Source organism: Biomphalaria glabrata, chromosome 13, assembly GCF_947242115.1.
Source record: "Biomphalaria glabrata chromosome 13, xgBioGlab47.1, whole genome shotgun sequence".
NCBI classification, from domain to species: Eukaryota; Metazoa; Mollusca; class Gastropoda; family Planorbidae; genus Biomphalaria; species Biomphalaria glabrata.
In genome coordinates, this window is record NC_074723.1 from 27,018,060 (window position 1) to 27,035,042 (window position 16,983).

At 35.9% G+C, this 16,983-nt stretch overlaps 1 protein-coding gene across 10 annotated transcripts in view; it reads right to left on the reverse strand.

The window, feature by feature from the left end:
- The window catches only part of LOC106077817 (glutamic acid-rich protein-like), a 95,583-nt gene that overhangs the window by 42,877 nt on the left and 35,723 nt on the right, over positions 1 to 16,983 (reverse strand). For all 10 annotated transcript variants that reach the window (XM_056009287.1, XM_056009286.1, XM_056009285.1 and 7 more), the window contains 3 exons: positions 13,981 to 14,157; positions 13,777 to 13,824; positions 11,526 to 11,882 (listed from right to left, as the gene is read on the reverse strand). In XM_056009287.1, the coding sequence (XP_055865262.1) occupies positions 11,526 to 11,882; positions 13,777 to 13,824; positions 13,981 to 14,100 (525 nt within the window). In that variant the 5' untranslated portion in view covers positions 14,101 to 14,157. The remainder of the gene's footprint in view (positions 1 to 11,525; positions 11,883 to 13,776; positions 13,825 to 13,980; positions 14,158 to 16,983) is intronic.

Consider the following 16,983-nt stretch of genomic DNA (forward strand, 5'->3'; position numbering starts at 1 on the left):
AGTCGACCGGCTATAACATACGCCGCTACTGCAACCTTAACGATCGCAGTGGGCCCTTGCACTTTAATAGGACCCGCACTTTCAAAGTGTATAAATTATTAAATTAAACCATTTTATAACTTAAAACAGATTTCCCGCGCCCTCCTGTCGATTTATCAGGAGCTCCTGGAAATCTCCAGAAATTGCAAAAGATACGAAAAAGTCCTTAAAATATACGGAATATATAGACACGAATTGTCATTTTGGTGTAGCATTCAATATGGAAAACGCCAATCCTACGCGCAATAAATAAAAACGGCATTATGCATTAGCCGTAATTGTGTAATCTGGTGAAAGAAGCTTCTCGCGCCTCAAACTAATGAAGAATTACTTGAGGTCAACAATTCTCAAAGATAGATTTAAACATTTGGTAATTTTTGCTATTGAGCGTGATCTACGTAGGAAACATAATTCTTATGATATACTGTATGACTTTATCTTCTAATCTTATATAATACAGACGTTACTTCAAAAAAGAAGATGATTACGTCCTACGCGTCATGCATTTAGTCATGCATATTAACCAATGACTTAAATTCTGCCAAGTCACTGGTTTTCCTGGCTAGCTCAGGCAACCCATTCCATGCTCTAATAGCACTAGGGAAGAAGGAGTATTTGTACAAATTTGTCCTAGCATATGGGACGAGGAATGTGCCTTTATCTTTGTGTCTTTCAGAGTATTTTATTAAATTTTGTTTTTATATTTGAAGATTATGGTTCAGTGTTTTATGTATGATTGCTACTTTACTTTTGAGCCTTCTGTCCTGAAGGCTTTCTAAATTTAGTGATTTTACTAAAGGTGTTACTCTAGTCAAATGTGAATATTCGTTTGTTATGAATCGCACTGCTCTATTTTGAGTCTGTTCTAGTTTCTTAATGTTTTCTTGAGTTGAGGGGTCCCAAACGGAGGATGCATATTCTATTATTGGCCTAACCAAAGTTAAATAACATTTTAGTTTTATGTTCTTATTTGATTTATAGACATTTCTTTTAATAAATCCTAATGCTTTGTTTGATTTTTTTGTAGTTTCATCAATATGTGGATTCCATGACAGTTTTTCATTTATAATAACACCTAGGTATTTTGCGTTTTTAGTCTGTGTTACTAGCTTGCCATGAATAAGATAAGTGGAATTAATTTGTTTTAGTTTTTTTGTTACTCTTAACAACTGACATTTTTCTGGGTGGAAAGACATGCTCCAATTTGAATCCCATTTCTGTAATTCATCTAATTCTCTTTGTAAAATATCTGTGTCTTGTGTTGTTTTTATTGTTCTATATATTATGCAATCGTCTGCAAATAATCTGACTTTTGTTCCTGAAGTAATGCAATTTGGTAAATCATTTATGTAAATTAAAAATAGTAGTGGACCCAAGACTGTTCCTTGAGGTACACCTGAGTTTACTGTTATCGGTGTTGATTTAGAGCCATTTATTATTACAGTTTGTTCTCTCCCTATCAGAAAGTCCTTAATCCACTGATGCAGTGGAACATTAATGCCGAAATATTTTAATTTTTTTAAGCAAACTATGGTGGTGAACTTTGTCAAAAGCCTTAGAAAAATTGAGTAAGATAGCATCTATTTGTTCACTATTATCTAAACCTTTTGAAAAATCATCAATTAGTCCTATTAGTTGTGTTTCACATGATCTATATTTCCTAAAGCCATGTTGGTATGGTGTGAGGACATTTTGTTTGTCTAAGTGTTTTATGATGTTGCTACATATTATGTGTTCTAGGATTTTACATGTGATGCTGGTAAGTGATACTGGTCTGTAGTTTCCTGGGTCAGATTTTTCTCCTTTTTTAAATAGGGGGGTGACATTAGCTTCTTTCGAGTCCTTTGGTACTCTGCCCTGGTTAAGTGAAGCCTGAAAGAGTATTTTGAACACTGGGGCTAGCTCATTACTTAGTTCTTTGAGTAATCTAGCTGGAATACCATCAGGTCCAGAAGCTTTATTTGGTTTGGTGTTGGCTAATAGTTTTTGAATTCCATTTTCTTGTACTACTATATCTTCTATGTTGTCTACTTGGTTCAAATTCAGTAATATGTCTTTGTCTCCTGGGGCTGAGAATGCTGATGCAAATTATGTATTATGTTATGTTCATCTTTTAATGGCGCTACGCCTGTTGTTTCCATTTTCTTAGACTTAATGTATGACCATAGGTTTTTGTTGTTATCTTTAGATATTACATTGTTTATGTATTCACTCTGCAGCTGTCTGCTTACTTTTTGGGTTAAGTGTTTAATTTTTATATACTTTTTGTAAACTCTTTCTGCATTAGTTTCTTTAAATTTTCTATATAGGTTTTCCTTCTGTTTACAAAGCTTCTTTAGTTTATTATTAAACCAGCATTTATTTATTTTGTTTGATGTGTATTTAGTTGGTATATGATTTTCTATAATGCTTTTAAGATGGTTTTTAAGGCAAGGCTCGTAAAGTAATTCTGTACATAGTAAAGAATGAATAAAATGCATAGACTAATTTATTTTCTAATACAAACTCTTAAATTTCACTTATTACCCGCTTCCCTACCCAAACTTGGCCCCGCGAAATCCGTTTCGCATAGGGCCCCACAATGATTAAGTCCGGCGCTGCTATTTAGCGTTTGTAAAATATTTGTTAGTAAAATGTTTTACATGTTTCGGATGTTCCTTTAGAGTTGACGATAGTTTTAAAATTCAAATATATATATGTATGTGCATTACGCTCCTTTTCGCTCATGGTTAGGGTTTACTAGGCTTTAGGGTTAGGGTTTGGAAAAAACAATAACAATACAATAGTTTTGGCAACAATTTAGATACGTAAATGTCTCTTCTTTTTCATATATATATATATATATATATATATATATATATATATATATATATATATATATATATATATATATATATATATATATATATATATATATATATATTGTGATGTTGCTTGTTCAGGCTGTCTTGAGGTCAACTATGGATGACTGTTGAATTTCAACCAATTACTCTGCAAGCGTTTGGGTATTATTGTTCGGGTGTATTCCGTGTAGTTGATCAACAATCCAGACAAAACAAACACATCGGTTTTAACTAGTAAAGAGATGTAGTCAACGCTGAAGAACAATGTAACATGTATTTATTCTAAGAAAAGGCCACAGTAAAAGTCTCTGTCACTAAGCTCGTCGTTACCCTAGAGGATTATATCGCTAACTGATTTTCCGGTCTCTAACCCAACATATCCCAAACGTCACTAGTCCCGTTCAATATGCGTCTTCTATGGTGCGTCGCTAAATAACTAAACTATAAATAAGGTGTCTAACAATATATATATTAGTGGTGCACCGGATATTACGTTTTGATATTCGGCCAGGCTCGAATATTGCCGGATAATAAAATTTGATATTCGGCCGGAGCCGGATACCTACATGTCTTGTGTTGCAGAGCACACTTCTATTCGTCATAATTGTTTTCCTTTTATTTACCTTATTGTTTTAAACTCTGTTAATGATTGATGAATTAAAGCTTAACAGTATTTTAAACAGATATGCTTATCACGACCTAATTTATGTAGCATGAGTGTGTGTATATGTACGAGGCCACCAACTGTAAAGGGGTGTGTGGCATGGATAATGTAAAATACTTCAATATATATTGATCTAGTTACTAATGTAAATCTTTCTAGGGTAGAGTGCAATCTGCCTTGTATAGTGTTTGGATGTATGTGTTCATGAATTTCAGACTAACAACCTGGTCATCAGGCCTGTAATTTAAAGTGCAAGGACCAATTCTGGTTCTTGCTTCAAAGGCTTAATACTGATAGTAACTTCTAGTTGGAATCATAAGCATACTAGGTCAATATTTATTGTTTTAGATTAATTCATTTGCGATAAACGATATTTTATTAGCCTTTTTATAGCTTGGACCTTAGATGATGCCGAAGCATAGATTAAATTGTAGTCTTGTCTATTATTGAAATCTACGTTTAAATCTACATCTATATAGATCTAAGAGCATTAGGAACATCTAATAGAGAAGAACAAAAATTCCTTCACACCCTCGACAGATTTTTACGACCAAGTCAGATAGACGTAGTGAGCATACACATGTAGTCCTAGTGTAGTGTGTAGAGTTGATGGTGTTGACCATCACGTGTTTTTTTTTCTCGAGCATATGCAAACAGGCAAACAAATACCACATTGGCATGGTCAGTTAAGCATGGAGTTGTTTCATTTTATTTTGCAAAGTATATAAAAATAATCTTCCTTAATTATTAGGCCTACTGATTTTATCATTGTTTCTGTAATAAAAAAGCACGGAATCAAGCCTTTGGGTGTAAAAAGTCGTCTTGGCCTGATACACAGTGGCTAAGTACGCATCGTAAGCTAAACAAGATTACAAAAAAAGTTTGTGTTTAAGAGGCGGCCCCCATCAAATTCAACAACGGACGAGAAATATATTCAAGCCATTGTCTTGTTTTGATCGTTTATAAAATTGTTAAAATTTGGCGTTATTTTCACATAAAAGCAAAAAGTGCAACACGTCGTCTTTGATAAGACTCTTGTAGCTCTTCTGGAATAAGTAGAGTAGCGTTAAGTGATCACCTAAGATCAGCATGGGAACCTCCCGATACAGTGTCGCACTTAGTGCGGTAGCTCAGAGATCACCCATCTTCATCAACTTTCTTGAAATATGTTACAATAAACACTATTGCTAGCTATTTCTATTTGTTGAACCAATACAGTGAGCTGATTACCTACTTTTATTGATTTTTACTCAAATGTAAAATCTCAATGTTTATTACATTTAGTCAAATGTTATTGCAACTTTACAATAATATTTAATTAAAATTACAAACGGACCTAACATCATATCAACAGGTTTCCTTTCTTATACTTTAAGACAGAAATGGTATAACGTGCTGTGTCATTTACATTTAAACTACCATCTATATGTGTCTAGGCATATTTTGGCATATGTCTAGAGATTTTATTATTATCTTTTCCAATATGTTTGCTTTTGCCAAGTTATAATTTTGCCAACTTGGTTGTCACCCCCAAAATGGTATCGACCGTTGCGTACCGCACCCTCGCCTACCCCCCAATGACGCTACTGCTCCTAGATACCTACTTCTCCCCAACAATTTCGATTAATATATTGGAGTAGACGTAGTAGGAAATAAAACAAAATGAGCCCTGCACAACTAAACAGGTTTCCCATGCGAACAGCATAGGCCTAATACACTATTACCGTTAGTAGGCCTACTAACCCTGATACTATTTACTTAATAGGTCTAGACTAGATCCAGAATATAGAATATATCTAAAATCTAGATCTAGACAAGATCTAGATTTCTAGACTAGTTCTTGATCTAGATCTAGACTTGATATAGATAGAAATAGAATCTATAGAACTAAAATCTAGAACTAAAATTCAGACTAAAGCAAGAATTGTGATCTAGGCTAGAACTAGATTTCTAGACTAGTTCTATATCTAGGTCTAGTTTAGATCTCGATCTAGACTCTTGATCTGGATAAACTCTTGATCTAGATTTAGATCTCGATCTTGTTGATGTCCAAGGGCTGAGCCGAAGGCTCTTCGAGCCCTAACTTTGAAAAAAAACCTGTTTGGACGCCAAACAGTAAAAAAAAAAAACCTGTGAGAACACAGTTCTGTTTGAGAGAGACCCGAGTCAATGCCTATGTAAAAGATTGCTGTTTCCAATGCCTTTGGCCCCCGACACATGCTTGGCTGCAAATGGCCGAAGGCCGAGGGCACCGGGAGCCTCCGCCATTTTCCTTCGTTGTACCAAGCTAGCTGTGCGGGACCCGCCATTTATGTAACGGTCCCTTTGAGAAACAGCCCATGGATGTGGGACGTGTTCGTGGGGACTTTTTTTACAACTCAGCCCGTGCAATGGGTTGACTCTCGTCTACCCGTGGGCATCCCCACGGGAGTCTTGTGTTGCTACCCATTTAGCCTAACCACTTCCTCAAATGGTCGTTTCCACGCGAGCGCCACGATGAGGCAGGGCAACGTGCTCGCGAGATCTCGATCTAGAATCTAGACTAGATCTAGATTTAGACTTGGTGTAGATTTAGACTAAATAGACTCTAGATCAAGATCCAGAATATATAGCCTAATCTACACTAGAATCTAGAAATGGAATGTAGATCTATTAGAGCTAGATCTAGGTCAATATCAGTGGCGTAACTACCGATGTGCGGGTGGTGCGGGCCGCACAGGGCACCAAGTGGAGAGGGGCACCAAAACTCCCCCAGTGTGTATTAATTTCCTATTTCCCTGAGCTTTTCGGTAAAAATGACTAATTATATGGACACGAACAAACATAAACTACTGTATTTTAAACATGAACTAACGATTTATAAACTAGTCATGTCGCTATTTTGTTTCATCTCCTTGACTATTTCTTCAATACAATGTAAGCTATAGAACAGTTTGAATCTAATTTACTACATTTATTTCGGACACATGGCACATGTTGTTACTACACTGATCAATGCTCTGTAATATAAAGAAGAAGATAGGCCAACCTTTTTTTGCTTCATTGTTTAGTCCATTGGTTTAATCTAGATATTGAGTTTACAAATATATTTCTAAACTCTAGCTCTAAACAATTGTCTAAGTTTATTCATTTCTTTATGATTCTTTATAGCTTAATTTTGGAAATAATTCTATTGTAATGTCAATATTTAAAAATAAGCTAACCTTTGTTTTCTACGAGTTGTTTTTTTTTAACTAACTAGTTAATTGTAATACTGTAACGTAAAAAAAATGATGAACAGTGCTCAAGGCTGATTAGTCAGGCTGGCGCCTCAAAACCATTTTAAGCTCAGACGGAGAAATCGGCATATCCGGTTCTGTCCGGTCTGGGTAGACTATATATATATATATAAGGGCCCGATACCCAGATCTATCGGGGTCCCTCATTACCGACCCATCGGTATAGCAGAAAATGGCATCTGATGGGTAGGACTTTAGTGTAGCTGATGCCAAGTTTTGGAGTATGGCAGGTGTTAATCGCCTCTTGGTGGCTCCCTCTTGTCCTATAAGGGACATGTTTATTTGTGGGTCCGGCATCTCCTCCACGAAGGGCAAGTATTAATTCTTCTAATAGGAATTTTATCAGTGGAGAGCCCAGATGATTTAGACAAATTGGCCGCAATGTGGAGGAACGATCGCATTTTTATGCGGTTCCTCTCTCTCCACTGTTGCACTAAGATTGTGGTGGGTAGCCTAGAGTCGCCCCTTTTGTAGCGCTCGTAGGCTGTAAGTACCGCCCTCTCCCTCCTTAAATGTAAAGGGGCCACGTTTGTTAAGATTTCAGCAGCGTTTGTTGGGCTTGTCCGAGGGCAGTTTTACTAACATATACTTGAACTGTATAGCTGTACTCAATTTGTGATCTGACTGCCCCTAAGTACAATGTGCGTAACATGTAAGCTTTGTCACCCCACTTTGTGCTGTCCAGCTTTCTTAGTAACGCTAACTTCTCCGAGGCTTTTCTTTCAACTTCCTGGACGTGCTGGAACATTGACAGTTTTCTGTCCAAGGTCACCCCTAGATATTTGGCGTGTTTTCACGTTGGAGTCGCAGCCCACCGAGTTGAAGCTCGAATGGAGACTTTAAAATGTCGATCCCTAGGCTGGGGACCAATTAAAAGGATGCACAAATTCATTTGTAGTATGTTTATGTAAAAGCGATTTTTTTGAATTAACAATATTTGATTAATGAATACATATTATTTTGAACAAAAAAGTAAGGTTTTGCAAAGTTATTAATTAGTTTTTTTTTTTTTTTTTTGGGGGGGGGGCATCAAGATGAGGTACCGCACCAGGCAACATATTCTCTAGCTACGCCACTGGTCAATATTATGATCAGGACTAGTAGGCCTACTACTTGGTTATGGTACACTTGTGCTGTTCACATCAGATTCACTTCTTGAAGTGAAAGTACTGCTTACATAATAAATAAATCTGCACTCCTAAGCTATTAGTAGATAAACTATTTTCTTAATGGATTATAAATGTAAATTTTGTTTAAATTGTTTAATACAATTAAATCTAAATCTAAATCTATGTCTGGCCTCTATTTATTGTAATTTAGATTGTTGTGTGAAAACTTGAGCGGTATAAATGTAGTTCTTTTTTTTTAACTTACACTTGAAACGAAATTCGTATTAATTTTTTTTAAAAACAATATTTGAATCAATATTCTATTCCATGAGTTAGTTAATAAATGGAAAATCTATTTTATAATGATCCATTAATATTTTTTCAAACCTTAGATGCATTTTTTTTGTACCAAAGCGCCAATCTATGAATGAAGCTTCATTTAAAATGTTTGTAAAATGTTTTACATGTTTCGGATGTTCCTTCAGAGTTGAAGATAATTACTTCCTAGTCCAAACCTCCCGCAGGACGACGGGGGATGGGAGCGGGCAGGGTTTGAACCCGGGACCATCGATAAATCTGAACGACAGTCCAGCGTGCAAACCTCACGACCAGGCAGCCAGCCATTTAATTATGAATAAGCCTATGAACTTTTTAATAAGACCTACTTTCCCTGAAGTTTTTCCTTTAACAGTGGTGTAAATTTTTGAAAAATCTGATTGCATATATAATTTTTAAAATTAAATGTTTCACTTTCGGAAAAGAAAAAAGTAGCGGTTGCATCAGAACTTTGAATGATCTAAAATATCATGATGTCCGATTTTCATTTTCTCTTCTAGTTTCTGAGATCTAGACGGGACGGACGGACAGACAGACAGACAGGCCACGCAAAACTAATAGTGTCTTTTCCCCTTTCGGGGGCTGCTAAAAATCAATAATAAGAAGGAGGTAATTGACACTCAAATTATTAAGAATATCGTCATCAAATCAAGACACTTAAGGCGGGAGTAATATTCAAGTTAACACGTTAGGAAAAGAGATTTCTATCCATGTAAGAGAACTAGGCATTCATGAAGAGGTGTGGCCTGTGGTCCAGCCACGTGATTGAGATTTTTCTCCAAATAAGCAAACTCATTGTCCGGTTACCCCTGTTGAGGTGTGGCTTGAAGTCCAGCCCCCTATTTAAGATTAGCTACCAAAAAAAAAACAAACTCAGTTCTCTCGCGTGACCTCTAGAGAATACCTACGTCCATGGCATTTGACTTGGTGGTCACCTGTCTATCAATGAACTCAATGTGATGGGCTAAACAAATAAAAGGGGTGGGAGTTGTTCATCTCTACCCTTGTTACCTGTGTAGAGATGTGGCTTGAAGTCCAGCCCCCACCCCTAATAAAGATTCTTCTCCAAGCAAACAAACTCAGTTCTGTCAGAAGGTGTGACCTCTAGACAGTGTCACCTCTCTATCTATGAACTCAATGTTATGGACTACACAAACAAAAGAAGGTGAGGGTTGTTTATCTATAGCTATGAAGATATACCCGCACATCTAGATACATGTCTGGTCAGCATGACATAGTTAAGGAATATTACACATTAACTAGCCCACTCAAAGATCAAGACAAAATTTTAAAATGTGCCAGCCATCGCTGCTTTGTATGTAATGTGAATTTAAAATGTAAAGTTTTATTTCTATTGTACTATAAGATGGTGCATAGTCCTAGTTTGAAAAGCACATTCTTTTATTTGAAACATACACGTAAATGTATTGAAGAACTGACATTATTGAATCATGTCCACTTCATAAATATTGGCAGGTTTTTATTGACGTAGAGATTTAGTTTGACCACATTCGACTGTTCCCTTCATTAAGTATTAAACTTCTTGTTCCACATCGTTTATCAGCGTCGACTACCCTTATAGTGTTGGCCTTTCGCCTGTGTTGTTTCATTAAGTGTTTGACGTATCTGAAAAGACCGCCGTAGCACCGAACAATATCAATAGAAATATAGGTATTACAGTGTAGTTTTTACTATCTGGCCAACTATTCGGCAGTGATATTCGGCCGAAGCCGAATATCGCCGAATAGTAAAAAATTCCCAATATATTTTGACGAAGCCGAAGCCGGAGCGACTATCCGGTGCACCCCTATAATATATATATATATATATATATATATATATATATATATATATATATATATATATATATATATATATATATGTATGTATGTATGTGTGTATGTGTGTATGTGTATATGACTGCGCAGCCACGAGAAAAACTGCATTCCTAACTAATCTTCGGATTCGAAGGCAAGCCTTATTGTTATTATTATGATTATTCATATTGTCATTGGGCGTAGCCAGGATTTTTTTCTGGGGGGGGGCGGGTTGGGGGGATTCCCTTCCCCCCCAGCCCCCCATCCCCCGCGGAAAAAAATTATACATATATATGTGTGTGTGTGTGTACATAATTAATCTTTATTACATTCTGACCCTTTAGGAAGACGTTTATTGTATCCTAGAATAGGTGCTTCCTGGAATTAGTGGAAAACTTGTAGACTCCCCGCCCTTGCTAGTAAGGGGTCTGGGGGAGTTCGCAGCGCTCCCCCAGCGCACTATTTCTGGTGTTGAAAGCCAACAAAATGCATATTCTGAGGTACCTACAGTGCATTATCTTGCTATTAAAAAGTTTTATTTCAAAAACCTAATGTGCTATTCTTACTGGCTAAGATCCTCTAAGAATTCCTTTGGCTATGCTCATAACATTTTGAGTGCGTAGTTAGCTTTTTTTTATATTGAAGAGGTAGTTTTTAGTTGCAAACTCCGCTGGAAAGGGGGGGAGGTTAAACACAAAACTCCTCTTGGCTAGAATCTTGTGACTGATGTATAGATAGTTTTATTTTTAAGAGGGGGTTTTATCGTAGATTTCGGAGGGGTTTTTAAAATCAAAATCTTCCTACGTTATGGTCTTGGAATTTGGGGATTGTCATTTGCATTTTTTTTGTTTTATAGAAGAGGGGTTTTGACTGCAAAACCCCTTGGTAGGGGTTTAAAACTCAAAACCCCCTTGGCTGCGCTGTGGCAAGTGATGGTTTAGTATTAAATTATCAACTAAAATAAAAAAAATCAAAGCAAAAAATCAGTTACTAAATTCCGATCCCACCCCCCGCGGGGGGATTTCATTTCGGGGGGGGGGGTGAGTCCCAAACACCACCCCTGGCTACACCCATGATGGTATGTATGTATGTCTGTATGTATGTATGTATGTACGTTGTAGAAAAAGAAAAAAAGCTTTGATTCTGATGTTTCGGTCTATGGAGCAGGTCATATAAGGTTCATCTTTTACAATGAAGGAGTTTAACAATGAGAAAGTCATGTAGTCATCATATTGACCAATGGCCTTTGTTTTTAAAACTTATTTGGGATACTCATGATGGTTATCGAAACTAAGGGTTCCAATGTTTAAGTTAACAGTCTTTAGCGATATACGAGCTACATGCCCCTCAATTTGCAAAAGCCAAGCGATTATCCTTTCAACCTTTCGTACCTTGAGACTATCATGTCACAGTCAGACCATCGCCCAAATTTTACTTACAAGAGGCTCTTCTTCGTCCTTCTCTTTTTTGTCACTAACATCTTCATCTTCTTTAGTGTCATCAAATGTATCATATATATCTTTTTCATTTTTATAATCTTGGATAATAAAAATTTTATCCTCCTCGTCATGTTCGCTATCATTTACTTCTTCATCCTTTTCATCCTCGCTATCGTCAATATCTTCATCTTCATGAATTTGTTTGCAATTCTGTGTTATCTCCGCATCTTTATTGACATCTGCGTCCTCCAGGTCAGGCTCTGCATTCTTTGTACTGGATTTGTAATCTTCAAATTCACTTTTTCTATATGAGATTCGGACGCCCTCTGTTTGTCCGCTGTCATATTCTCGATCAGTCTATATTGAATAGAAACTTATTTTAAATATTTTGAAATTATTTTTAAACAGTTTAGTGAAATAAAACTAACTGCTGGGAAATGTTCCCTTGTTATTTTCTATAAGGTTAAAATACTTAAAGATTATGTTGTTAAAGAAGAATATATTGATACTAACCTTTACCCCTGTTTTAGTGATTTGTTTCTCGAGTTATCATAATATACTATTGCTTGAAAATTGTAAGATCTATGCGTATGGACCATGATTTATAGTATTACTTATGCTCTTGCTTTTGCTGCGCTGTAATAGGTGATTTGCTTATTGTTTATATTTATCCGGATTCCCACCCCCCTTTTTGTTTTGACATTCTATAAGGTAGAGAGATTAGTGGACATGGATGTACTTTTTCATTAATTTTAACGACTAATTGCTGTTTGCTATTTACCATAAAACCGTTGTCGCTTTTAAAGACAAAACAATAACATATTTGAGCATATCACTTTTAAACACTATATTTTTGCACCAAGACCGTTTACAAAAGAAAACAACAGCCAAACAAATATTTTCATAATGTAAAAAGTTCCCTAAAAAACTGCTACACATGCAAGCTATATTGTAGCGTGTAATATGGCCATACGTAATAAAACACTTTCTGATCTACACATTGTTATGCAATGTATGGATTAAGTTTGCAAATTTTTATGCCCGATGTTGAAACAATAATCTTATCCAGAAATCTAGAAATATTTATTCTAAAATTAGGGGCAATGATAACTCAGATAACTTGTAGAAGCTAAAAAAAAATCAGATGACACATAAATATTAATATAAATAAATATGCAGGTCACATCTGGGTTAGCATAACCTTGTAGAACAATGCACTCATTCTTAATCATCTAAATTAAGAACTTTGTCATTATAGATATCTCTTAGAAATAACAAAAATGTTTCGTTATTGTGAATAAAATTGAATGTTACATTTTATAAAAAAAACACTTATTCTTTTTCAGTAGCCTTTACAAGTAAATATAACACTTTATAAAATACGGTTTCAATCGGGTTTCAAGCTCTTTTTCTATTTGACATTTAATCGGGACAGATGTATGCTAGTATGTACGTTCAGGATACACAAAACTAATAACGGCTTTTTCCCAATCGAGGGCCACTGAAAAGTGTTTTTTTTACGAAGCTTATATTAACTCAAACCGTCTGTCTGTGGGACTGTCTGTCTGGCCAAAAGCTTGTACACGTTATTTCTCGGACACCAAATCTCGGATGAAGCGGAAATTCTGCACAATTATTCGTTTTACATGACAACACAAGAATCAATTAAAAAAAAAACCCAACCAATTAGTTAATTAGCTATTGATAATAAATATTGTGTTTGGTATCTCAAACAAGGGAAAGAAATACTACTTGACTGAACTGGTTGTATAAACTGAATTAGTCCTCTTTATTTTAGCTTGTCGTCGGTGTTAACAAACACATAAAATAGAAACAAGAGATAGTTAGACAATCCTTCATGTTCATAGACTCATCGCAAGCAGAGTGGTTACCGCGTTGGCTTGTGAAGCCTTAGAAGGTTTTAGCCCACAAGTTCGAATTCAGGTCGTTCCTTTTTTTAAATTCTCACCCTACCCCTTTCAACTGGTCCAGAAAAGCGATAGAACCAAAACGTATCGAGAACGCTAAAAGCATGAAATTTCGCTAAACAAAAACAATTGTTAAAAAAATATTTCTAAACGCACAGATTTTTATTGTTAGTCTCGATCTATTACAAATTTAATGACATGACTGATCCAAACTACTTGATACATTTAATATAAGTTTTTTAAAAAGTTTTTTTCAGCATTTTGCTTGTTCTCCAATTCTTTTGAGAGTCAGTTGTTAGTAAGAAAGCCAATATTCCTATTACCTTTAATGTTACACTTTCCATTTCGTGACTTATTGTGGGTTCTTGGACCTAAAAAAATGATTTTAAAAATTCTGACATGGAAATATATATTTAGTATATAATATATACTATTAAAGTAAACACTGTCTTTTATGACAGTCTGTCAGAACAAATAATAAATACTAAACAGAGATAAATAACATACTTTTAAGAAAATGTAATTACCATTTCTATAAAACAGACCAAAGTTAAATCTTTTACGGTTGATAATGTTACATATGCCAAGTATCCAAAAATCATTCTTCTGATGACTGTAAAATAGTCTTTGAAAAATGCAGTAGCCATTGTATCGATATTTTTTCGTTGCAATACAACAGCAGATATTGTTAAGAGTGCTGGTACCTGCATCAATAAAAAAAATTATTAAATTATAAAAAAAAATCATTTAAAAAAATATGTAATAACATATACATATACCAGAGAGAGACCGAGAGAGAGAGAGAGAAATACACATTATATATCGATTAGCTATATTAGCTAATACACGTGCTACCCCACGGTTAAAATAGTTGGTTTATATATTTATTTTGCCAGAAACACTCTTCAACCCATCACTAACATTACAACACTGCCTCACAACTGACACATTACAACACTGCCTCACAACTGACACATTACAACACTGCCTCACAACTGACACATTACAACACTGCCTCACAACTAACACATTACAACACTGCCTCACAACTAACACATTACAACACTGCCTCACAACTAACACATTACAACACTGCCTCACAACTGACATATTACAACACTGCCTCACAACTAACACATTACAACACTGCCTCACAACTGACACATTACAACACTGCCTCACAACTGACATATTACAACACTGCCTCACAACTGACACATTACAACACTGCCTCACAACTAACACATTACAACACTGCCTCACAACTGACACATTACAACACTGCCTCACAACTGACATATTACAACACTGCCTCACAACTGACATATTACAACACTGCCTCACAACTGACATATTACAACACTGCCTCACAACTGACATATTACAACACTGCCTCACAACTGACATATTACAACACTGCCTCACAACTGACATATTACAACACTGCCTCACAACTGACACATTACAACACTGCCTCACAACTGACATATTACAACACTGCCTCACAACTGACACATTACAACACTGCCTCACAACTGACATATTACAACACTGCCTCACAACTGACACATTACAACACTGCCTCACAACTGACACATTACAACACTGCCTCACAACTGACATATTACAACACTGCCTCACAACTGACACATTACAACACTGCCTCACAACTGACATATTACAACACTGCCTCACAACTAACACATTACAACACTGCCTCACAACTAACACATTACAACACTGCCTCACAACTAACACATTACAACACTGCCTCACAACTGACACATTACAACACTGCCTCACAACTGACACATTACAACACTGCCTCACAACTAACACATTACAACACTGCCTCACAACTGACACATTACAACACTGCCTCACAACTGACACATTACAACACTGCCTCACAACTAACACATTACAACACTGCCTCACAACTGACACATTACAACACTGCCTCACAACTGACACATTACAACACTGCCTCACAACTAACACATTACAACACTGCCTCACAACTGACACAATTTTCTAGACCTCAAATTCTATAATCGCCTTTTTTTTGTCTCTTTCATGATTTGTTCAATCGAACTGCCCGCAACCCCCCCCCCCCCCCATTATGTAGTATGGGAAGCGTGGTCGAGAGACTAAGTGCGCTTGAACTTGGCTTGGCTACATATGAAGGGGGCTCGAGGTTCGACACCCGACTCGGACAGAGATGTGTTTACTGAGCGCCTGAGGGCAGCACGGAAAAACCTACTCCTAGATACCCCCCCCCCACCACACACACTGGTCCACAACTGAGATAGGATCAAAGCGCCCTGAGCATGCTATAAGCATGAACGTAGCGATATATAAAAGCCATAATTTATTTATTTATTTATGTACAAAGATTTTATAGGCCCATCAGCTGTAGCCTTCTTATCTACTTGCATTATAATGCCCCAAAACGCACACGCAAAAAGCCACTACCCCAGAAATACACTTTTTGGCCATTGTATATTCAGTGGAACAGCCAGTTTTACAATCATATCACACATTTCTTTTGGCATTCTCCAATTAAAGCCCTCATAAACATTCTCACATTTTTTAAGCCGCCCCCAATTTATTTTATTCTTTAAGTGGAAGGCCAGTAAAGCAAATTTGTAACAATACCCTGGTAGCTTATAATAGTGCACCTTCACTACACTTGTTTTATACTCGTAACCATATTCACTGTACACTTTTTAGGACTTTTAAGTATAGATTTAGATTTTAGAATAGATTAGGCACATACATACATACGACTTACATTCTACTTTATAGTATAGATATAGGACTATTACTTTTATTGTATTTAAATGTATATTACTAATTTATTAGTAACTAACAGTTAGGCAATCCACCACTGTGTACCGGCACCTATTTCTTTTACACACACATATATATATATATATATATATATATATATATATATATATATATATATATATATATATATACTAGCCATATGTTACCCGCGGCCCGAGGGTCTCAATATGCGAGTGACTGATATAGTACATTAGAATAGTTTGTGAGAAGCGTGGACGCTTGAACTTGGCTTGGCTTGGCTACCTATGAAGGGAGCTTGAGGCTCGACACCCGACTCGAGTTGAGCTGTGTTTACTGAGCACCTAAAGGCAGCACGGAAACAAATGTGAATGGACCATAGTGCTCTGAGCTTTCTATACGCATTAAAGTATCGCTATATCAAAGATATAATAATAATTAGAAACAATTAAACAAAATAATAATGTTATAAGTAAAGTGAATGCGTGAATGTAAAAATAGTATGAATAGTGCTATTAAAATAGTCTAATCGACCTAAATTCATTTTTGTTACAAAAAGACTTGCTTGCATATATATTGAGATCTAGATCTAGAATCTAATATAGTTTTTGAACTAGATTAAACTTAGATTCATTTGTTTAAATTAAGTAAAATACATCTACTTTCACTAAGCATTCTTGATCTATCAGTTTAAGATTGAATATAAGGGTAAATAAGCT